Below are 24,341 nucleotides of genomic sequence, written 5' to 3'. Positions count from 1 at the left end.
AAAGACTATAACTTATCAGAAAGCCAACTGTTTATTTGTCTTCAACATCAAGTGCTTCTCATTAACTTGTATAACAATTTAATAGAAAGTTGTAGAAAGTCACTAAATATTCAAAGAGCATGCATTTCAAGAACTGCACTGACTTTAAGTTAAATGATTTTCAAGTCTTTGAGAGCTATATGTCTTAGATTTACAACAACTGTCTCCAATACATTATGAATCATACAAAATGAAAAGTAGACAGTTAGGGATGTGATTTATTTTGTGGTTTACAAAGATTTAGACCAATGTAGTAGATGTCAGCTTCAGAAATTATCTGGAAACTATTGGGAAATAATTGCAAAAAGGGAAGTCTTCATAATGCTGACTGTGATTTTCTTTTCTTACTTCTCTGGAAAACATTTCATTAAGTTCACACTGCTAAACATTCAAAAGTCTAACTTTTATTAAAGGGAAAAACGTTATATTTCACAGGAATAGTGTTCTACAATGTTTGGAAATGAGCTTTTAATCACATTGAACTTTCTAACAACTTTTGTTGTTTAGGAACTTAACATTGACAAAGATTCACAAGTCTCTGCAAGGACCAAAGCTGATTTTTCCACAATCTCCCATTTAAGTAAATGTGTGCATTGCCCATTACAATGTATTAATGACCATTATTTTCTCAAGGCCATAGCAAAGTTTAAGAGTGGCAGAGCTCTTCATTAAGTGTGCTCTTACCTAATAAGGATAATTGGACCTTTCACAGGTAAAAGCACCAAAAAAACCCCCACAAATAATCTCTCTTTTTCTACTTGAATTTGCTAAGTTATGTAAAATTACATATTAAAAATATGGATGATAAACATGGAAAAATACTACATGGGCTAACATTGCTAGATCATCCAAGCACATTAACCATCAATTTATTCACTTCAATTTATGTTGTCACACATATTTAACACCACAAAAAAGGCTCAGGATCAAGTGAACATTAATGCACATCTGTAGCAAATGACGCAAACATGTAAAATGAATACATGGAAATAAAAACTAATAGGAATATGTTATAAAGTTAAATCTAAAAAAATAAAATAATTGCACGAGTAAAATGTAAAAAGAAATTTAAAAAAAAGTCAAATTTATATTTAAATTGAAAAAAATTGCTATGAAGGTAAATTGAATTATGAAACAAGAGGCAAAGTTCTCCATGTTGGGTTCTGCAGGGGAGTGGTTTCTCTACATTTACAGGGTGGCAGGCAGGGATCCAGCTGGTGCTCATCAAGACCAATCAGCGAAGGCCTTTAATAGGAGCGGCTTCCCTGAGGCAGACGCCAGATGATTTTGCTTCTATAGTGGTATACTCTGGCTCTCTGTGCTGCTGTTACTGTGTTTAGCTTGTTCTGACTGCTCTCTCATCTATTCCCTCCTCAGAGAACCAGCCCTGATCAACCCCTCGTGCTCAGTCTACCTAATTACCTGGTCCTCGCTGCTCTGCTAAAACTAGCTCCTGGATACCTCCACTACCACCAGCCGCTGCTGCCTGTCCACCCTCAGTCTCATGCTGGAACTCCTCCCCCCGGAAATCCCACACTGCACCGACTGCTGGAAAACCCATGTACCCACCTCTGCTCATCCTAACCCTCAGACAGTAAGCCATCACCAGGTTACACCACCATTCCCTTCATTTGCTTCCCTGTTTAACCACTCACCTTTCCTCAGTTCCTCCTCTGGCCCGGTTCCTCCCTGCTGCTGCAGATCAACGCCTCTCTATTCTCTCCCCATTTGCACTCATTGTTCAATAAATCTGTTAAACTGCGCTTGGTGTCCGTAGTTGTTGCTTGCCTTCGAGTCCTGGTAACCCCTCACCATGACACTCCATTTTTAAATTAAAGGGTACATTAAGTTTATTGATTGATTTACTCTGTTTCTTTTGATTTTTTTAAATTATGTCCGTTTCAACCCTCCATACAAGAAAACCTAAATTTGCCATGGATATAAGTAATTCTGGCTTAAGTTGAAGTCTGGTCTTGTCTCACAACACAAACACATGCTAACAAAGTATAATCTGAACAACAAGCAGTTCAGACGTTGCTTTTAAACCTAATCCACAAACTAACATTGTGAATTACATGCCACTTTATTTCCTACTTATCTTACTGTCTACTACTTCCCTATTCTGATTAGACCTTAACTTCAGCAAATGTTTTCTGTTAATGCCTTGAATTGGTTCCATGTGATTGGTCTATTTCGATATTTATACTGTGAGACTACTGTCTGCCATTGAATGTAGCTTTTGGAAAATTAAATAAAAAGGCAAAACTGTGTTACACTTTCAAGTACATTTGTTTTCAGCGGAGGAATAAACTGACTGTAAACATCCAGGGGAGCAAATATGCGGTGTTATCTTTTAATAATAAGGGATCGTATTTCAAACCAAAATTCAGAAACCTTCCTTCGGTTTGTGTCATTTGCCTGTAGTAGTTCTTGTGTTCTTATACAGACATTCTTGCTTTATATTGGCACTAAGCACTACTCCGCTACCTCGGAGTACAGTCATCATGAATATATATATATATAGTACAGACCAAAAGTTTGGACACACCTTTTAATTCAATGAGTTTCCTTTATTTTTATGACTATTGACATTGTAGATTCACACTGAAGGCATCAAAACTATGAATAACACCTGTGGAAATATGCACTAAACAAAAAAGTGTAAAACAACTGAAAATACTCCTTATATTCTAGTTTCTTCAAAGTAGCAACCTTTTGCTGTGATTACTGCTTTGCACACACTCTGCATTTTCTTGATGAGCTTCAAGAGGAAAGCACCTGAAATGGTTTTCACTTCATATAGTAGGTGTGCCCTGTCAGGTTAATAAGTGGGATTTCTTGCCTTATAAATAGTCATGAAAATAAAGAAAACCCATTGAATTAGAAGGGTGTGTCCAAACTTTTGGTCTGTACTATATATATACATATACAGTATATATATATAGGATCCATTTATTACAAATACACTTAATGCACTTTAAAGATATGCATTTTAAATTTTTAACATATAAGCAGTGCCACTAAATTTAGTCTAAATTTGATTTCTTTCGACAGAATTTGACAGGAAATGTCTTCTTTACTGATGAAAATGTGTTGTACTAAATTAAGAGCTGCCATATATAAATGTGCCAAGGGAAAGTTTTTGTGACTTCCTCTACCATGATTACAGTGGAAAAAAACATTCTCCCTGCTTTCTTTATTGTTTTCTTTATCATTATGCAGAATTCATTCAAAGAAATCAATAATTACCATGCTGACATTGCTCAATCCTAAACAGATGTGGAAATGTAATAAAAAATGAACAGTATATTATGGTGAACGATTTAATGTCTTCTTTTAACATTGACAGGCTGTGTCCTCCATTTTACATTCAAACAGTAAAAGTAATAAACAGCATCTAGAAAATGAGCTTCACATGTAGCCACTATATATACATTCTGCCATGGGTAGAGAAAGAACAAATACAGTTATTGTTAAATTACTGAATATTTATTGTTTGCATTAAAAACAAAATACTGAAGCATAGTTGTGTTTACAGTAAAATTAATCTCAGAATAGTTTGTACAACTTCAACTTGTGCAAACTCCTAAATCACAGAATGAAAATGGGCTCTGGATTTTCTGGGGAGACTTCGGAGACTTCGGAGACTTCAGCATTCTCGATCAATTTATTGGTGTCGACCACATCAGGCTGAGATTTTTCGCCATTGAAGTACAATGGATTCTCAAAGGTGGGGAAGGGACGAGGAGATCTCTTGTAGAGCCAGAAAGCGACAACAATCATTGTCGAGATGATGGCAATAAGCATCACAACCACCAAACTTGTGTGGACACGACTGCGTGGATCGTCTCCTGTATGAGGCTCTGTACATGCAACAAGTAGACAGGGATAAGTTTTTACTCAGTGCCATATGACTGTAATATTGGAAGAAAATACAAGTAATCAAAAATTGCACAAATCATTAAGAGGTTCAACTTACGGAGTTTTGTATCTGTATCTGTCATCATAACTGTTCAGAAAAAAAAAGGGTGAAATAATTAATCTCTTTTCTTAAGTTCAGCTGTAGTCTATATAGAATAACTTTATTCATCCCAGCAGGGAAATTATTTATTATATCTTGTAAAGTGTGTAATTTAGAGCGGCTTCACTGGAATTTACAGAGTTTATCAATGAATGTTCTTCATGGAATCAAAAGACAAAATAATATATGCAACCTTTTTGAAGTTTTGGGTCCATACATCAAGATACAGTCTAACAAAAACCAGATAATGAAGTTTATCGTCAAGTGTACACAGCAATAAATAGATTCCACTGGCAGTATGTATCAACCAAAGATCTAGTCAAAGTGGAAGAACTGAGTGTACGAAACTAATCCCACTTCATGGTTCGGTAACTTCTTAATTCAGTTTTGCAGCAATTACTGCCATTCTTTTATGTATGACTTTTGCCATAAATAAAGTATTCTGTAGTACTACAGTATTCTGTAGTATCTTTTACTACAGAATACTTGTGTAATAAGATCATTTTAAGGTCGACTCAGTGAATTTAATTGGTCAAGGTTGTGTGGGAGCAGAATTAGGCCAAATCATTAACCCTCCATCGCTGTGCTTAACATTTGAAAAACAAAAGTCAAAACACCAAAGCAGACAAGTGTTTTTTTTTTTTTGGCTGGATATGTAAAGATAAGCTGAATTTTTAAACTTCTTGAAAAGGTTTCAGGTTTTTGCACTGTGATATTTTTATTGTTTACATATTCATTGTGTTGCTTTTTTTTTTTAAAAAAAACAAATCTTAAAAATCAGTCTTGAAAGAGTTTTAAACTTTTCTTCTTTATGGGATTTCTAAAGTGGCCAGATTGTGTTATGAGATCATATGTTTTTTTATCATAAAGCAGCTTACCTTTGGGTGTTTTACAGATATACGCTCTGTCGTGCCATCTGCGCCCTGAACTCCATGTCCCATCTTTAGTTGTTATGGCTCCAAAATCAGAATCAGGTTCATCTTCACCCCAGTTGATATAGTCGAGGACAGTTTTATCAAGCCATGCCCACGACCCTAATGACAAAAAAACAAAATGCTGACAACACTTTTAAAATTAAGGAAGTGATTATATTTTATGTTTCAGTTGGCTCAGCTGAAAGCCCAAGAGGCTTAAAGGTGTTGCAGTAAGTTGTACATTCTCAGTGATTTGCAAATACAATTTAATAAAACACTTTATATAAAAATTAGCAGGCTAAAAAACTTCTTACCTTTGTGTGTCTTAAATATACCAATCCAAAAAGAGGTGTGGCTGTCTTGAAATACTTCTATGTTGCTTTTAAGAAATGCTTGCTCCAAGGGATCTTCAATACTTGTCAGGACACCACCTTAACATCAAAAATAATTTGGTTGTAGCAACTTCTCAGCACCTACTGGATCATTTTTTTACTCATATTAACTGACCACATAATTTTAAACAAACTGATCTTACCATGTCTTACACAACTGCTAGCTGCATCTGCCCATTCAATTTCATCTGTGACAAACAGATAGCAGTTGCCTTTATATGGCAACCAGGTGTAACTATCCTGGTACTCCACACTGGTGTCTTCAGGGCAGCGTCCAGGAAATACAGTGGACTCTGTAGGTGGAACATCTAGAAAAGAAATCATCAATTGTGATGGACATAAAAAACAAATTTAAACTATCCTTACTTTCACATGCAGTTGTGAGTGTTTGTTTGTTTGCTACTTTCTACAACCTGGAAGATAGCAACACCTATATGCTAAGACTGATCTTTGTAAATACATGTGTTTTAGGGAGATTCTTTAATTCTTTCCATTTTATTATTTTGTTATAAGATGCACAACTGTACAACCTTAAAGTCTTGGTGTATTTCTTTACACATTTCAAATAGATTATTCAGTACCAAACAGCCAAAGCCATCTCCACATTTAACTGAAACCAGCCTAAATTGTTAAAATACAAAATAATATATAATTAAAGTACAATATAGTCAGCTGAATAAACAGAGATTCATTAAAACTTGATATTATACCTGCAATTTGCTCTGAATCACAAGTGCATATAAATTTATGCTGAGCAAACAAAAGCAACCCAATAATGTGGCGCATTTGGATTTTGATGAGTTGAGTGGCTGATTGAATTTTATATAATTTTGTTCTGAATCCTGCCATAATAGTCACACCTGTTGACATCATGCAGACGCTGTTCATAGTCTGGTTGCAGAAAGCTGTCCGCCATTTTCCATCCACATCGACATACACACAAGGTTTATTCCTGCTTGGTTCAAATTCGGCCCAGTTGGTGGAGCTCAAGTGCCAGCCATCAATGAACCTAAAATAACCTTGAGTCTGAAAGCAAGGACAAATTTCTTATTAAGAAAAGGATTTCTTTTAAGCATGTTAGAAAACCCCAAAATGAATGAGCAAACACAATTATACATTAAAACCAAATTATTAAACTTTGAAACAACCTATGACTGGGTTTCAGATCTCTGCAGCTCTTTACCTCATCTTTGTTAAGTCCAATCCACAGAGGAGTTTTGAGAGTCAAAGCCAGTAACTCAACATAGGCATTTGTCCACTCGGTTCGTAGGCTAGCCAGGTTGGCCTTATCATTTTCACACATTTTCTTGGCTTCAGCCCATGTTAGATTTTGAGTCACAGCCTTGATGCTGTCATTTCCCAGACTCTCATAAGTGGTAGGACTGATTGGATCTGAGTTATCTGAGATAGTCGGATCTGATGGGAGCAAAGCAAAAGCAATTTTATTTTCAGTGAAAAGGTTATAAGCATCAAAATGTTTCCAAACCAGCAAAAGCTTGAACTCACTGATATCTTTATGACAGATATATCCGTTTGTGTCATTGCACGACTTTATCAGCCATTTACCAACCCCGAAAGCTGAACTGCTGGACATCAGCACACACTCCTCCTGATTATGAGTAATAAAAAAATATTGTTAAAACTTATCATTACCTTCAAACCCATAATAAGCAAAAATGGAAAACATTTATGTAAGATTTATTTTTATTTATTACCTCATTCCATCTTTGATAAAATGATCCAGGACGTCTCTGATTTTTCTAAAGGGCAAAGGCAGATGCTATTGATAAGAACTGATGTACTTTTATTATTCCTAACTAAATACTAAATATCTTATAGATCAGAGTGAATAAACAAGGAAAAAATAAGTCCTTTAGTCCTTATCAGTCAATATAATTTCTTAGTCACATGAGGTCAGGAAAAACACAACCTGCTGCATGGAAACATTTGCTTTTGAATCATATTCTTTTCACATTGCAGTACAGTAAAGCAAAAGTTGACAAAAAATATGCATTGTTTTTAAACAATGTGTTTGCATATTAGTTTAATAAAACTAATTTATTTATAAGACAATTAGGAATTCATATTAACCCTGCTGATAAGCATAACACAGTAGTATAACTGAGACTATACTTACAGAATAACCCCAGTTGGTGTATTGCCTTGTTTTTCCATCACTCCAGAAAAATCCATCTTGCCTTATACAGTTTAATCCTATCCATAGATCCGTATTTGTTGCAGTAAGCATTTTAGTGATCAAGAATGCTGTAAATTCAAAGATCAAATTTTAGGGTTTTTTTTCAGACTGAACATAACAGGTTTTTTAAGATATAAATATTAATATTTAATATGAGAGCAAACCTTGAACTTGTCTTGTAGGAATGGAAACTAATTTGGCTTCAAAATTGACACACTGTGTTCTTGCACCTTCCCAAGTCACCTTGCGGTCACTTACTATTTTGTAACACTGTTGGCAACAAAAACATTTGAAATATGTAAAGAAAACAAAGCTTGATGTTAAAATCCTACACAATATATTCTTAATAAAAGCCAGGTATCTGGCTTGAACTGCTCCAGGATCCCTTCAAAATGAAGATGCCAATTGGACCACACTGTCCATAAAAATCATTAGACATGATTCCTGCTCCATTCACATGGTTGTGTCCTTGCCCATGGACACCACATTTCACCTACTGGAGACAAAAGCTGTCGCTCCAGGAATTCGCCATCCTTTGCGTATGAAGGTTTGCGTGAATGGAAATGATTGATTTTATTATAAAGCATTTTTGAGGGTCTGGAATAACTATATACAAGTCTGGTGTCATTTCAAAGGTTGTGATCTATAAAACACAAACTTGATGCTCTAGCATAGATAGAGCATCAATCTATGCTCATATGGAAACATTTTCAAATGTTTCCATATGAAAATGTTTCATATGGAAATATTTTCATTTCCATATGAAAATGTTTTTCTCTTTATTGTTGATTACTACCAATTTTCTGTATTTTCTAAAATACAGAAAATTGCTTTCTGTCATGTGTGCATGGATTTAATAATGTGTAAGCCATTCCTGCATATGGGCATACGTACACTTTTAGTACAAATTCTATGCAATCCTTTATAGATGAGACACCAGTAAATTAATCATTCACTTGATTCAGGTGTGTTAAGAGGAGGGATGCATCCATGAATGCAGAACAGTGGCATTCATGGATTGTTTTTGAAGACCGCTGGCATAGGTTCACAATCTAATTTAGATTTGGTTTATTGTTTTTTTTTTTGTTTTTTTTTTTTACCTTTGAACCAAATTTTTTCCATGTTTGTGGACATCCACCTTTGAGAGATATTGTTGGGGCTGCAGTGGTGTTGACAGGTGGTGAGGTTGATCTTTCACAAATGGACTGAGCCTCTCTTCCGCAGTTAGAAGTACGCCAATATCCTGCATGGACATCATAGATTCACTCAATAGCATCTTCATTTTGAAGCACTATGTTAATATTTTCAGACATTTCAGTTAGTGTTTGATACCTTTTAAATATGCACATTTGTGATAACCGTACTTACCCTTATGATAACCCATAGTAACACAGTTCTCATCAAAGGCATTGGAATTCGGCTGATTTTCATCCCATCTTTGATAAGACACTGGAGTATCATCCAACCACCTGGTACCACAGACAGTCCATTTGAGTAATGTATATTTATGTTAAAAGAGCTGTCTATGCTATATTATTGTAATTAATGTAATGGTTATGGAACAGAATGGTGAGAATTAAACAGGTTTTAGCTTATATTGGTAACTCTCCCTGGTCACTGATCATAAAAAGGAGCAAAATCTGGTAGAACTCAAACTTGGAACTGGAACATTGTTAAGTTGTAAACCTAACCATTCTGGGATCCTTAGACAAATATAATAGGAATAGTTTATTTAATGCAAACAATGATTTAAATGTTTCTAAACTGGCATTCGCATCAAAGACTGACATTTTTGACTTTAGAATTGTTTCAAATGGGCAGAAGTCCACATTTCTCTAAGCCATGCTCTGACTATTCATTCTGAAACCTTTAGACAATATAAAAAGCAAATCTAATATTGTCAGACATTTACTGATATTAACATCTTAACAGAACAGTTCAAACAAAACCTTGATATTCTCTAAAAATTCCTTTGACAGAGAAGAGACTCAGTGGCTGACAAAATATGTCCCTTATTTATGCATTTTCCCCCATGACTACACAGTCAGGTTAACTGAATCAATTAGGTTCTGTCACATTCAAATAACAGAAAGGAACCTAAAAATAATTTTTTTAAAAATAAAATAAAATTGCACAATTTTTATTTAGGTAATATACATAACTAGTATGTATTAGTAATACTCACCAAAATGACCCATCAAGATCCACTGATAAGCCTATGTACCATAACCCATAGCCTCTTGAAATCTGTAGAGAAAAGCAAAGTAAATGCTGTATATGAACAGGCATATATGCCATATAAGTGTGCCGTGGGGTAAGATGACTTTACCCACCTGTTTCCATATGAAAATGTTTTCCTCTTTATTGTTGATTACTAGCAAGTCACCATGTCTCCTTTTGCAGAAGTCACGAGCCTCTTCCATAGATTTAGACATTCTGTTCAGGAAATATTGTTTCCCTTTCCATATAAGCCAACCGTCTAATGTGGTGTTAAATTCTGTAAGATTTTGAATGGATGTCACATTACTATTCAAGTTATTAATCTGGCATATAAAAAGTAAAGACATTTTGATTGGTGTTTTCTTTGTAACAATGCTTATTAGCAATGAACATTGAAGAGCTTCTTGTTATATGATGACAAATTTGTAAGGATTTTTTTTTGTGGGTTAAACATCAGCACTAAGTATATTCAGTATGTTAAGTATACTAATTTCCCTCTTCCAATCATGATTAAAAGTAATTGCTAGTTTTCTATGATGGAAAAAAATTATTAATCTGCATTCTTTTATCACAGCCCAGAGCTATTATGGTGAGTTAGAAGTTCAATTAGTATATTTAAAGGATTCAGCATTTTAATTTTAAGGACAATGTCAATGTAGTCTTACCTGGTGCTGTATTGTTGGGAGGTGGTTTTAGAGTTGCTCCTGTAAAAGCACAAAGCACGTTTAAATGTTATGCAAGTACTTTTAGGGAAATATGCTATTTTCTTAATTTTTTGCATTTGAATATCAGTCTGATGTCACATTGTAAATTGTGACACCAGCCATTGAGTGAGACTGGATCCAAGTCAGGAAAAATTTTTTTTATCTCTATATAATTATGTAATATAAACAAATTGAACTAAAAACACACACAACCATCAAAATATATTTTTAGAAAAAGGTATATTTTCTCTCTACCTGCTCGAATCTGACACAACCAGTCATTGTAGCTTTCACAATTCAGCTCGTTCCAGGAGCCTTGCTCATCCCAGTTATACAACACAAATTCAGTACAGGTTTCATCGTTGTTTGCGTTGCTTGGTTCTCCTTCCTGCCAGTGCTGGAAGTTTAACTATAAGAAAAAGATATAGTAAAGAGTGTTTCGTTAATTTTATTTTAGAAATGTTAGGTAAAACAGAACAGATTGATATTTGGTTTAAAAAAGAAAACTAAAATCTACTAACCGCACTTCCGTCAGTCCATACATAACCGTTTGGATTTTCAAAGTGAAGTCCAATCCAAGCTTTGCCACCTCTGCTGTAGGCACATAATTACACAAGTCACAGAGATTAAACTTTGGTATAAGATAGAGCTGTTGTTAGAGATTACAAAAAAGTGAATTACTGAGTACCAGCATATTATTTGAATCTATCCGCCCCCTGAAACATGTGGTAAAACTTATAATATCCAAGACAATTGTGAAAGATACCACAACCTTGAGCTGGTGCTTGGTTTGTCTGCTATAAGAACGACTGGTTTATGAACTCCACAGAAACATTTATCACAAAAATTTCTATTTTCTATTCAAAAATTCCTTTAAGCATATAATTTATTCCTGTTAAAGGGTACCTATTAAACTAGGAGGTCTGTGGCTGTACAAAACGTGCTTATTATTATTATTATTATTATTTTTTACATCATTCACAGATCTGTCTATTATGAGCTCCTTTAGTAATGAGATGTTTCAGGGCTATGTCACTATTATGCAAATAAGCTGCTGAGTGGACTAAGCTAAAAGAGGCAATGAATTCTACCTTTTGTTTCACCTCTGACCTGTTTATAAGGTGGAAACAGCACAACCCCTCTAAAATAATTGCTTTTAGCATAGGGTACGTTTTCTCATTTAATATACTTAACAGGACAGCTCTTGTCTTTGAATGTATAGCTATATTCATAAGAATTTCCTGAAATACATGTGTTAAACAGTTTTTAAATGCTGTGGGTAAATGCAGTGCTACTTGTGTATTGTGTTATTTTAGGAGATCTGTTTCTATGTCTCATTTTAAAACTTGAAAGACTCACAATTTCAGGTGTGCACAGATTTAGGACCCACAAATACTTTAATTAATTTGCGACAAAATTGATAGAATAAAAAAAAAATCAAAGAGGGCCAACTGACATAAACCTGCATTTCACTTTATTAATTTTATATAGGAAGGTTTAGGAGTTCCAAAATAGTTACTGTATAAGCCTGTAGTTATTTTTAACATCTAGTCTTTTTAAGACCAGAAGTTGGCAGCCAGGAGATAACTGTAAATAAACACTAAGTAGTTGTAATACCTAATCATGTGAAACTTTAAGTCCAACATACTTTTAGACACAAAACACATTTAATTATTTACGTGATATAATTAACATAATACATTACAGATTTAATCACATAGAAAACAATCTGAGGTTGTAAGGAGAACTCAAAGTCCACAGCATTTGGAATCACATTCTGATATCTGTCCAATAAGCAGAGCTGCACCAATATGAACAACCACTGTTTATTTCCATCTTGTTTGTGATTGTTCAGACATGAAATAGTAATCAAGAACAGGATTGTGGCACATTTAACTGAAGTAGAGAAGGAAAGTAGATAGTGTGGTCATCACTTTTGCACAGTGTTGAAAGTGTAGGAAAATATAAAGATTGCCATAACAGCAGCACCCAAATTTTTATATCTTGCATTCCTGATAATTACTCTACAACTTAGAACACTTAACAATGTAATAATAGCACACTATTTAAGTCAGTCTGGAGAAAAAATACACAAAATATGATGTATACAATTTAATAATAAAAATAATTAAAAGGAGTCTCACAAAGAAACCTATTAAATTAATGTGCAAGCTCCTGTCATTAGTTTTAGCTTTAATCATCCTCAGTCATTTTAATAGATAAACGTTTAGTTTACTTTGCACAAACTTTTCATAGTTTTTATGTCCATGTGACCTACAGGATCGTTGCCACCTTCTTAATACACAGAAACTCTTGTCCCAAATATGGACATGGTGCACTCCATCAATCATTTGTTGCAACCGGGACAGTAAGAAAGGACATTTATTTTCCGGTTTATTCATAAAGCTGCACTTGCACTTTAGAAACATCAGCTGCAGCGCTGTAGCTGTAGCACAGTGCCACAGTATGTTTTGTTTATGAACGGATAAGAACCACTCACTAGGTAGTAGCTCGGGAAAGGGAGGACATCACATGAAAGTAAGACTGTCTTGCTCCAAGCACCACACCAGGTATTGCAAGTATTGCAATAGGCAATAGGTATTGCAATAGGCAATAGGTATTGCAATAGGCAATAGGTATTGCAATAGGCAATAGGTATGCCTATTGGTTCCCTGAAAAACGATGAAAACTCTGACATTTTCATCAATCAAAGAATGCCCCCTGGATGCTTTGAATAGAATTTGAAAAGTGGGCCTGTCTGGGGAAAAAAGGACTTTCGATCACTTGAAGTAACGTGTTTAGTAATTACCTTGCAACCAATAGTTCAGAAGAGCTGTGGATGCTTAACAGGTCTCCTCCGATAGCCCTGCAATAATCTCTGGCTTCAAACCAGGTCTTCTCCTCTGAACGTGGTCCTGTGAAAAACTTAAAAACAACAAAAAAAGTTACCTAAACCGAAGTGTGGAAAATCATCACATTCACAAATTAATAGTTCATATAATAATAATAATAACAATAATAATAATAATAATAATAATAATAATAATAATAATAATAATCACAAATTAATTTTAAGAGAAAATAATCTTTTCGTGTGAATTGCTTTCACTAAGCTACTTTTGTTTACCTTCGCGCAAACATTTCTTGTTCCCACTCGATTCCAACCGTCTGGACACTTGGGAGGAGTTTGAGTTTGGGGCGGTACCGTTGAAACTACCCCGTCTGCCATGTATTTGCAGATGTATTTCTCCTTGTTGGTGCAGGGCAGTATGTCCCAGAGTCCAGCCGAAACCCCACTCGCCATAGCAACACAACCTTGTAGGTTACCTAAATGATTCATGAAATAAGAGTGATTGTTTTATTTTTGTCTGTTTGTTTTGTTTTCTGCTTTGTATGCCTTAAATAGAGCAATGATATTTCACAGAGACATATACCTGGCATTCCACCATTCCAGTGAGTAAATCTCACAAACGCTGTATTGGTCCAGGTAAAGACATCATGGTTATTCTGATTAGTGAGACCGATCCAGAAGTGTTTCTCCGGTCTCAGTCCTACCAGACTCACAAGGAAGGCATTATCCACCCTGTAGGTATTTATAAAAGTTAATAAATCTGTGTATTTATGCTTCATCTATCAGTAGTGAAAGTCGCTGCCTGGTCTTAAGGTTTGGGCTTGAATGTTAAAATGTTTCTGAACCATTGCTGCAAGTCAAATTGTTAAATATTGTTGGGTAAATTTTAATACCTACAGTCTGCCTCAGAAACATCCAGATGTTAGTAATTAAACACTATGAGAATTTTTACCCATTTGAGACATCGGCTAAGTAGGAAGCTGCGCTCTTGCAGTCTTCATTAGCTTCTTCAAAGGTTTTGGTCTCAGTACCCACAAAGTAACAAAAAGAGCCATGTCTTTTCCAGCCCTAAAAAGATTTTGGTGATTGATTAGAATCAAACATTTATAACAAACCTTGTAATCTTGTAATGTATTTTTTTTCTCATGTAAAACGATAGATATTGAAAACATATGATTCATAATTCACTAACAAGTTTGCAGCCGACATCCAACTGTAACTCCACTTCATCTCCAGTTATTTCAATGGCATTTTGCTTCATACAAATATATCCGTGCTTTTCATCGCAGTAACGGTCCGCCCAATTTCCATTCTGCAAAAAGTAAAGTGAAGTGTTTTAAAAGGTGGATGGTACTAAAACCATTTACATCAATATAATATATTTTTTGAAGTGTGTTTGGTAATACTACAAAAAAGCATGATAATTGATCACAACCAAAAGTTGTGATCAATTATCACAACTTTTTGGTGCAGTTAGCAAGGCAAAGCTTTTGCATATTCAATATAAAAACCCAAAACATATAATGAAAATTGTGAAAGTATAACACAGTAGACAAAAATAACAGCAATGCTCATATTTAGCTGTTAGTTTTGTTGCTTCTGTTCTCTGATCCTGTTTCAAACGGTCTAAAGTGGGATCAGAGGCAAAGTAAGAGGCGCAAATACAAATTATTCTGAAAATATTATCTTTTGTTCATGTTTATGTAAGATTTGATCAATAAATTTGATTTTATTTGAACAACTGAACTATTCATCACAATTGTATAGCAAGAAAAATATACATATATGCAGAAACTAAGTACATATGAATACCAAAAAGTAGTATACTCCAGTCAGAAAAACATTATATGTATTGGTAACTAGGTTGCAATTCATATAATTCAGCAATTGGTAGCTAGGTTGCCAATTTATAACCTCAATATTTTAAGAGGTAAAAGAAAATTGTTGTCCCTTGTGTAGTTATAAATTCCTCTTATAGTGATATGCATTCTGATCTCTTTTTTCTAAGATTTGCAAAAACGTAGACAAATAAAATGAAACAAACATTTGAATATTATCTGAAATATGTGAATATGTGACAATAGTGAGTCTTACTGATAATAGATAATAATAGATAAAAAAACAAATGCAGATGCTTCTTACCTCTCCTTTAATGAGAACGCAATCTTCTTCAACAGTGGACACTGTGGGTTCTCCAGGTTCCCAGCTGGTGAAGGTGACGGTTGTGTGGTCACTCCAGTCAAACAACCCTTCAGTGGTTCTGTCATTCAGTCCTATCCAGAGCTCATCAGAGGGTACTATGGACATTAAGAGTGAAATATTTTAAAATATCTACAAAGATTTGTATACATGGAAATAATTATGTCTCAGTATGCACGTGTTTGAATGTGCATGTTGTCTCTTCATCAATTGGAGTGTTTGAAACAAGATTTTAAATGAAGGAAACACCATGGCTTAATGGGCAAACTTATGTCCTTACATGTAATTTGAGTAACAGGTTGGTAGATTCACAGGTGTTTTAAACCTTAGCAGAAGGCACAATTTGCAAAATCTGTGAGAATTTATTTTTATTTTTACTAAAGCAGATGGACTCATTTTGTTTGCCATTATATATCTTCTAGTCTTGGCTATAAAATTTTGTGCCATTCAAAATGAAAACATATACAGAAAATGCCAAGTTTAACCATCATACTGCCAAAAATCATTTGAAAAATCAAATTTAAAGTAATTTCTGGATAGCAAAGAGATTGATGTTGCCTCTTTTTTGTTATTTTAAGAGGAAGTCACCACCACATATTGATAATGACATGTCTTCTCCTTCTGCAGTGTCTGATGAACTATTTCTTTACGTAGGACAAATACTGCCTTGTTGGTGTGGAAAAGGCCTTTTTCAATTGTTTTCCGATGGCACTGAAACAAAAGACCAGCACGCAATATTGTGATTAAATATAAGAATGTCTTGTACCATATCCAAGCTGAGAGATGACGAAGCTTTGGTCCTCAATGTTGCGTATGTTAACGAGTTCACTTCCCTCTTTGCGACACTCTGTCAGAGCATTGGACCATGACTTTGGTGTGCGGTAAAGGTAAAAACAGTGTCCATTGTAAGGGGTCCAGTTATTTGAGCAAAGTCCTTCTTCAACTGATGAAAAGAACAAACATACAGAGACTGAATGACAAAGTTCTTTGAAGTAATAATGCAGAGGAAAATACAAATGTAAAATTCTTCAGTGTGAAGTAATTTTCAGTACATCGTGGCGGAGCTGGTGGGATTCCACCTTTGTAGCAGATGTAGCCAAGTTTCTTTGTGCAAGTGGAACTTTGCCACAAGAACTGCCCAGAGGTGTCAAGAACTGCACAGTTGTGTCCGGGATTAGGAAGTGGGTGCCCTGAAACAATATGGTAATTTAAGTCAAATTTACACTTTACTAAGGAAATTATAAGAAAAAGGCACCATCACATATATGACCATAACATGTCGCAAGTCGAAAATGAGTAGCTATGTTTGTTAAGTACAAAGTTTCACAGAAATTTAATTAGAAAGGTAGATTCTCATCCAATTCATCACTAGTTATGCATGCAATCTAGCTTCATTTATAATATGAACTGTTGAAAACATATGTTTAATATTATGTTTTTGCATTGAGTCACCTGATTTACAGCAATCTATCCTCCAAGAATACGGAAACAGTGGCAATTTTATTCCATATAGCTTTTGTTTTTGCATATTTTAGCCGTTATTACAGATCATCACTTTCACAAGAGAACATTAATACATTTGCTGATGTTATTATATAAACAACTTGTGCTCCAAGAGTCAACCTTGAAGCAAGAGGGTATCAATCTCCCTTTTTGACTGATCAACCTGATCGGTTTTCAATCAAACAATGGGTCCTAGAAGAGCACCATCTCCAAGGCCATTGTTCAAGTGATAGTCTGTCACAAAAGGCTAAACTTTTTCTCACCTCTTGGTAGATGTGAAACAAATTAAAGAATAACAGCTGAGCAGGTGGTTTAATACAGCCTGCAGTGACAAATAATGTAACTTTAGAGTAGTAACCAGATATTTGTTGGCCTTTAGAGAAGTTGTGTAGCAAAAATCAGCCAGAACATTAAGTCTCCCTGAGAAGCTAAAAAAAAAAAGTTTTTTCAACAAACTCATGGTAAGATGCGTCCTGTCTACAACAGGCTAGGGTACCATTTTAAATGTAATCTTAGGACAAATAATCCAAATAATATCTTTATGTGATTTGAAATAATACAACTGAAGAAGGGATATTAACTTTTAAGGTCGACGCCCGCCCTGTGGCGGGCATGACGTCATGTTTCTGTGTGTGTTTTTTGCTCCAATGTGATAATAAATTTTGTCAAAATGAAACAAACACTGTAAAATCACAAAGTTTAGGATGTTCTGAAAATAATGATACCAAACAAGGTAAGGTAAATAGTTTTTATGGTGAAAATATAAGGGTAAATTCAAAATTAGACCAAAACGGCCATTTAGACCCAAGACTCCAAAGGGTTTTAAACATCCAACCTGAAATGGCATCACAGCTTTTTTAATAAGAGAAACATTCCAAAGGGAAACAATAGCACAGTCTAAATAATATGAACATATTAGTGTTAAAGTGTTAACAAAGGTTTTCTTAAATTTTAGAGAAATATTATTGTTAGTATAAATGTTTATTTTATTAAAAAAAATATATCTAATAACAGTCTCCATAATGCTTTCTAAGGTTTGCAGTAAGTTTTAGCTAAGTCTCAAATATTTTATGTTTCTCGAAAGTTTTTCTCGCAACATAACTTCCTCCAACTAATGATCAGATAAGTTCATCTAAACATCACTTGAAAAAACAATGAAAAGCTTTAACTCAGTAAAATTTCAAATATCTGGGGTTTTTTTTTAACAATTCAAGCTGTGTTGTTTTTGTTTCAGGCTACAATTTACTAGATTTTTATGCATCAAAAACTTTTAATTTCTTAAAACAGGCTGAATTTAAGAATTTAAGTTTTTATGTAAAACATTCCCTTTAAATAATGGTTACAGCTGAAATTTTCACCAAGTCCTCAGTTGTTTCATATTGATCAGGAAAACTCTACTACTGAGATGATCAATGATGCATAACTTACCGGCATCCCAGTTTATGTAACGGAAGGGCTTTTCATCAGTCCACTGCCAGCCATGTTCTGAGCCCAAACTCAATCCAATCCAAAGCTTGTGTCTTCCTGTTCCTGTTAGTCCTGAGAGTTGCATAATGTTTTCATGGCAGAAAGGGTAAAAAAAACAAAACAAAAGAAAAGTGAATACTTAGTTCCTCTTTTTCAATGCTTAACAGCAAAACTGCACCACTACAATATTTTCTATGTAGACTATTTAGCCACAGTTAACTAACATTTAATGTTGGAGTTTTGATGATGTTGAAATAATATCATTAAACAATAATTTGCTAGGACAAGAGGATATAGACCAGGGGTCTTCAGACCCAGGCCTCAAGGCCTAGTGTCCTGGAACTTTAAGAAGTGTCTCTGCTTCAAAACACCCGAGCCAAATAATGAGCTCATTAGCAGGAAGTAATTCAGCCATTTAATGTACATGTGTTGGCCCAGGGACTAACCCAAAAGTCGCAGGTCATTGACCATTGAGGCCAGGATTGGAGGACAATGGATAAATGATGGATGAAACTACAATACACGAGAAATTTACAATTTACATAAAGACACAGAGAATATTTAAACATGGAGGAAGGTCTGTTGACGCAAGGACATGCTCCTGTTGCTACTTTTTCTTGACAAAATTATTGTCATTATCGAGACGGAATATTATTCCTATTATTTCAGTTTTCTCTATTGTAGCTGTTGTTGCCTCCCTAGGTTTTTCTTTTTCAAGTTATAACAACTATTTTAAAAACACTAGCATTGAGGTAGCATGGTTATTATGCTATATTATCAAAATATATTTAAAAAAAAACACTTCTTGGTAAAATAAAAAAGTGCTACAGGGAGCAGTTAAGTTGCAAAACTAAAACCATTTGTAAAACTATTTAAAATATCAACCGACTGCACCTACCTGTGAGGAAGGCCTTCTCGACAGGATCGACAATGCTAACCAGAAACGCAGCCTGCTGTTTGCAGCTGGCATCAGCCTGAGCCCAGGTCAGAGCTGCCTGCTTGTTCACCTGGTAATAAGCTCCTGTAACAAAGTTTCTGTTCCAGTGTTCTGTGGCTGTTCAGGTATAAAAAAACAACTGTTTTATTGTCTTTGTTTTGTGTTCAAACATATATCAGACACTATATTTCTTTTAAGTGTTGTCTTATTAGAACTGTGATCGGCAATTTCAGTACTTGATGGCATGTGTCCTGCATGTTTAAGATGTTTATTTTATCAAAACCACATAAAATGGTCATTACCAGATCTCTGCGTATTATGATAAAATGCTTAGGATGTAATTCTCTCATGTAATTTCAATCAGACTAAATTAGCCAGAACTGTCATATTTTGTTAACAAGACATTGTTTTCCATATAAAGACATTTCCAGCAGAGCTTAGCAATAGCAAGAGCTGGCAAACTTACAAGAAGTTGGGCAGTATCCTTGCTGTTCATGCTGATATTTGGTTTCAGTTGCACACCAGCTGCGCTTTGTTTTGGAGTCATATGTGGTGCAGTCTCCATACCATCGGTCTTTGTACATGAAGGGAAACATGCAGATTTTGCCAAACGCATTGCCTCCAATTGTGTAATATTCTACAGGGGAAATAAAAGGTTCTTTATGTTAAGTCACCCAGTTTTTCAAGAGAATAAAATTATTTTCATGTCTTTTAAGTATTTTTTACTACAAATTTTCCACTTTGAGGAAATGGAAAAAAAGAAGTGAACATTTCACTGATGTTCAATAGTTTCATTGTTTACAACTTCCACATACCCACAAAGTCACAAACACAAATGATTTGTACCTCTGTGTGTTCTTGTACAGGCCCCACTAGATGTCCCCACAATGGTCAGTTGGTTGTTTGGCCCAACAGTTTTGGACAGAACGATTGATTCATCTGCTCTGACTTCAATGTAGAACGGCTGTTCTTTCAGATTAAGCAGGGTTCTGTTTTGGCAAACCCACTTCTGCAGGTCACTCTTTTCGTCGCAGTCGTACTGGCTCACCTCACTCCCTACACTTTTGCCCTGAGCACCCAGACATTTCTTGGTCGAAACCACAAAAAGCCGGTTACCGGTTGTCCAGCGAATTTCAGTGCAGCGAGTACCTCTTTTAGCCAAACAAAACCCAGTGGCCTTGTTCATCAGGATAAATGGGGAATCTGCAAAGAAAAACATTTAAAATAAAACAATAAAACAGGTTTTATGACTTAAAGTTTAAATATATATATATATATATATATATATATATGAAAAACTATATATATATATATATATATATATATATATATATATATATATATATATATATATATATATATATATATATATATATATATATATATAATTGTAGTATCACTGTAGCATCACTGCAAAATTTAAAGTCATTCAAGTGCAAGGTTTAAATACAAAGTGTGGTTATGTATTTGTTAATGTCTGTTTTTTTTTGTCTGTTTGCATGTCTCTGTGACTTAAATATAAATACCACTTCTCACTTCATTTGAAAATTCTTTTATAAAAGTTTTGTTTTTCATTAAATAAAATTAAAACTGCCACAACTAGAACCTTATAAGCTTATTTGTCAAAATGTTACATGTTTCATATAAAATAAATGCTAAAATACTGCAAATGTAGCAATAAAGGATATCTGAAGCTATTAAATATATTTTCAGGCATGCATTCTATAAGCAAATCTGCACCAATAATTATCTACAAAAATGCACAAGAAACATCATCACCAAAATCTGACATAATAATAAGTAACATACAGAACAACATAGGTTACACAATACCATTTGTTAATGTTGTCGATCCCTGCAATGCTAGCATGAGGAGCACAAGGGCTGCAAGAGCAACCCTTTTAGGTGACATTCTTCTAAGTCCCAAAGCAGCAGACATCATCCCTGCATTGCAAGCAGAGGACATATGAGTACAAACATGAAAAGGAGGGAATCTTAATAGCACACCGACATGTTCTCCTTTTTTTCTCTTTTCATTGAGAAACGGTCATGTTTCAGATTGGCACATTTCAACATTTTGCTTCTGGCTAAAAAAAAAGCAGGAAGTAAGGACAGCGTGCACAAAAACACATACACAAACATGCCTTTCCCTCGCACGGATGTTACGCTCCAGAAATGGAAAAAGCTGGCCCCATTCATTATGCAAAAAAAGCTGCTTTGGGTAAGCACAATTCATGCAGAAAACATTTAGTACACAAACATGTTTTTTCCTCGCAAGGATGTTACACTCCAGAAATGGAAAAAGATGGCCCCACTCACTATAGGAAAAAAATTACTTTGGGTAAACACAAATAAATAAGAAAACATTTAGCACGTTCTTAATAGAAATGTGAATGATTGAGATTTTGGACCACAATGCACTTTGAAAAAAAAACACTGAGGCATTAGGTTGACACGACTTAACCTTATGTTGCAACTGCATCCATTTTCCAGCTACTCAAAACAACTATAACTAAAGATTTTGTTTTCAATAATTAGCAACTGTTATGTGTTCATGCAAAACGTGTGAAAAGATTTAGCTTTTTAGTTACCTTATCAGAGTTTTGAATATCCAGCAGCCTTAAGCGAATGTTTTTACACAGCATGTGTTTTCATTAACATCTGGGTCATATATGAAGTTTTTTTTATGAGTATGAAAAAAACAAAGCAAAATTCACATGCCACCAAGGATCCCACTTCTTACCTAGTTTTCTGGTTTGAATCCTCAGATTCAATTAAACTGAGCTTTTTTAGTGCTTTCTACTCTTTCTATGACCTCAAATCTCTTTTCCACTAAATCAAATCAAAAAATCAAATCAAATTTTATTTGTATAGCACATTTCAGCAGCAAGGCATTTCAAAGTGCTTTACATCATATCAAATACAGAAACACAATGCAACATAGAATCAACAATCAAAACACGATATTAAGTCATCAATAAATTTGGAATTAATTAAGTTTCAAATACAATTCTAAACAGGTGGGTTTTTAGTCGAGTTTGCATCCATAAAAGGTTTACCCGTTACACTCCTACTGTGTTATATGGAACAAAATACCTATTGCTATTTTTATTCCCACTCACGATCACAATCACAGTTTAAAAACGATGTAGACAGCATTTTAATGGGCTTCTGGCACGAGGCTCCTTAAACCTCTTCACTGACTTTCGAGAAAATTTTGAAATTCGGAATTTCACTAAAACCACATTCACTCATGCTCAAACATTCTTACGCTGATGTGTAGATTAGTAATCAGTTAGGGGGATAGGTGACTTACACAAGATCAGACTGATATGTAAGGAAGCTGGAATTGAACCAACAACTATCCATATGAAACACAGCTGCTCTTCCAACTTAATGAAAGCAGCTCCAACTTTATGGAACTATGTAATTATGTGCAATCTCATTTGGAGTTTATTTATCAAAATATTTCCCATGCCTAAGTATCCCGTGTCTAAATGTTGGCTGATAATTGGTCATCTTGTGTTGTAAGAATTGAGTTTGACCTTCACTGTACATCAGAGATGATAACAACTAAAGCTTTTCCAACACAAAAATACATCAATTAATAAACAGCAGGAAAAAAAGCAGTCACTGTGTAACAGTCCTGTTGGCTGGATTATCTTTAAGCTATAGTACATTAATGAATAACATACCTTGCTAAACTGAATGGAATATTGTCATCAATCATTGGCAACAATTTCTGGATGGTTCTTGAATCACAAATGTGCTTTTTACAGACTGTTTTTGCAGTTTGGCTTACTATCCATCCAGAGATGTCCAGTTCCAAACTAATCTGAAATCCTCAATTTTAAATTAAGTCTGGTAAAACAAATCTCCTTCACCCATGGGACCTTACGAGGACAAGCAGGAAGGAATAGATGATGGAGGATGCATTTCCTTTTCTCCCCCATTTGCAATAGTGAGCTTTACATCTTGTAACAGATGTAAGGAGGCATGTAGTCTTTCATAAGGATTTGAGACAAGAGTTGCATTTAATGTTGCTGATATAAACAACATTATGTTCATCCTGAGTGAAGCAACATAATATCCTGTGTTGGAGTGGAGAAATTCAGATGTCCATCTCTTCCTTTACATTTTTCATAGCATTTAGTATTTTCACTTCCTCTTTGGTTATTTTCCTTTCTTCTGAGTTGGAGTATTTTGCTGAAATATCAACCTTTGTAACTGCAAGGCTTTTTGTGTGAGTCTGCTGAAGCAGAAAAGAGACAAATGCATGTAAAGCTTAATTACAGTTTACCAAATGTACCTCAGCTTTGCAAAACATAAACTATCCATCCAGAGATGGATGGAAATACTGCCATAATAGCAATTTGGTGGGATATTATTTTTTCACTAAAAATCCATATTTTACTAAAACACCCCAGCAAATAAGACTCTAAGCAATAAAGTTTTTACCAGATCCCCAAACAAAAGGTTGTTTGTAAAACTGATCAAGTTATTACCCCTTTTTTTCAATTAAACAAAAAATGTCTCCCTTTTCTTCTTTGCACTGAAAGAAAAGTTAAAACCAATATTTTGTGACACGTTTCGTAACTGTACCTTTTCACAGATTATTCTCCTGCATATTAAGATATTTGGATTTAATGTTTACATAATGTTGTTAAAATAAAACCTTGACTCTTTCCTCAGCTCTGCATGGCACTTGAAGTTAGGGAGGTCGAAGTTCACCTTCATACAGGATGCTATAAAACTTTAGATTAGTTTTATCTGAAACATTTATGCTTATTCTAGCATAAATGCTAGAATAAGCATAAATGTTTACTAGTAAGACTTCAAATAAGTCTTACTTTCAAATAAGTAAGACTTATTTGAAAGTTAAGTCTTACTTAACTTT

The 24,341-nt window shown here is 34.6% G+C and overlaps 1 protein-coding gene across 2 annotated transcripts; it reads right to left on the bottom strand.

The window, feature by feature from the left end:
• Nucleotides 1–3,348: 3,348 nt before the first annotated feature.
• On the bottom strand, nucleotides 3,349–21,425 carry LOC102226999 (macrophage mannose receptor 1-like). 2 transcript variants are annotated; one of them, XM_023335859.1, is made up of 31 exons: nucleotides 21,278–21,425; nucleotides 20,291–20,647; nucleotides 19,911–20,081; nucleotides 19,406–19,561; nucleotides 18,469–18,579; nucleotides 16,590–16,727; nucleotides 16,304–16,480; nucleotides 15,481–15,635; nucleotides 14,531–14,650; nucleotides 14,291–14,406; nucleotides 13,922–14,070; nucleotides 13,615–13,814; nucleotides 13,297–13,412; nucleotides 11,009–11,081; nucleotides 10,743–10,896; nucleotides 10,449–10,487; nucleotides 9,897–10,060; nucleotides 9,749–9,810; nucleotides 8,932–9,032; nucleotides 8,664–8,806; nucleotides 7,728–7,833; nucleotides 7,504–7,631; nucleotides 7,082–7,126; nucleotides 6,873–6,975; nucleotides 6,550–6,782; nucleotides 6,227–6,392; nucleotides 5,510–5,674; nucleotides 5,289–5,405; nucleotides 4,939–5,094; nucleotides 4,019–4,048; nucleotides 3,349–3,902 (listed from the first exon to the last, which is right to left on the bottom strand). In XM_023335859.1, exons 1-31 carry the CDS (start codon nucleotides 21,408–21,410, stop codon nucleotides 3,631–3,633), a joined length of 4,356 nt encoding a protein of 1,451 aa, XP_023191627.1. In that variant the 5' UTR covers nucleotides 21,411–21,425; the 3' UTR covers nucleotides 3,349–3,630. The 2 variants fall into 2 exon arrangements, with proteins under 2 accessions (XP_023191627.1, XP_023191628.1); XM_023335860.1 differs by having other exon boundaries at nucleotides 11,009–11,078.
• Nucleotides 21,426–24,341: the final 2,916 nt, after the last annotated feature.

This window comes from Xiphophorus maculatus, chromosome 6, assembly GCF_002775205.1.
Source record: "Xiphophorus maculatus strain JP 163 A chromosome 6, X_maculatus-5.0-male, whole genome shotgun sequence".
In the NCBI taxonomy this organism is placed as follows: domain Eukaryota; kingdom Metazoa; phylum Chordata; class Actinopteri; order Cyprinodontiformes; family Poeciliidae; genus Xiphophorus; species Xiphophorus maculatus.
This window is presented reverse-complemented; position numbering and strand designations above follow the sequence as displayed.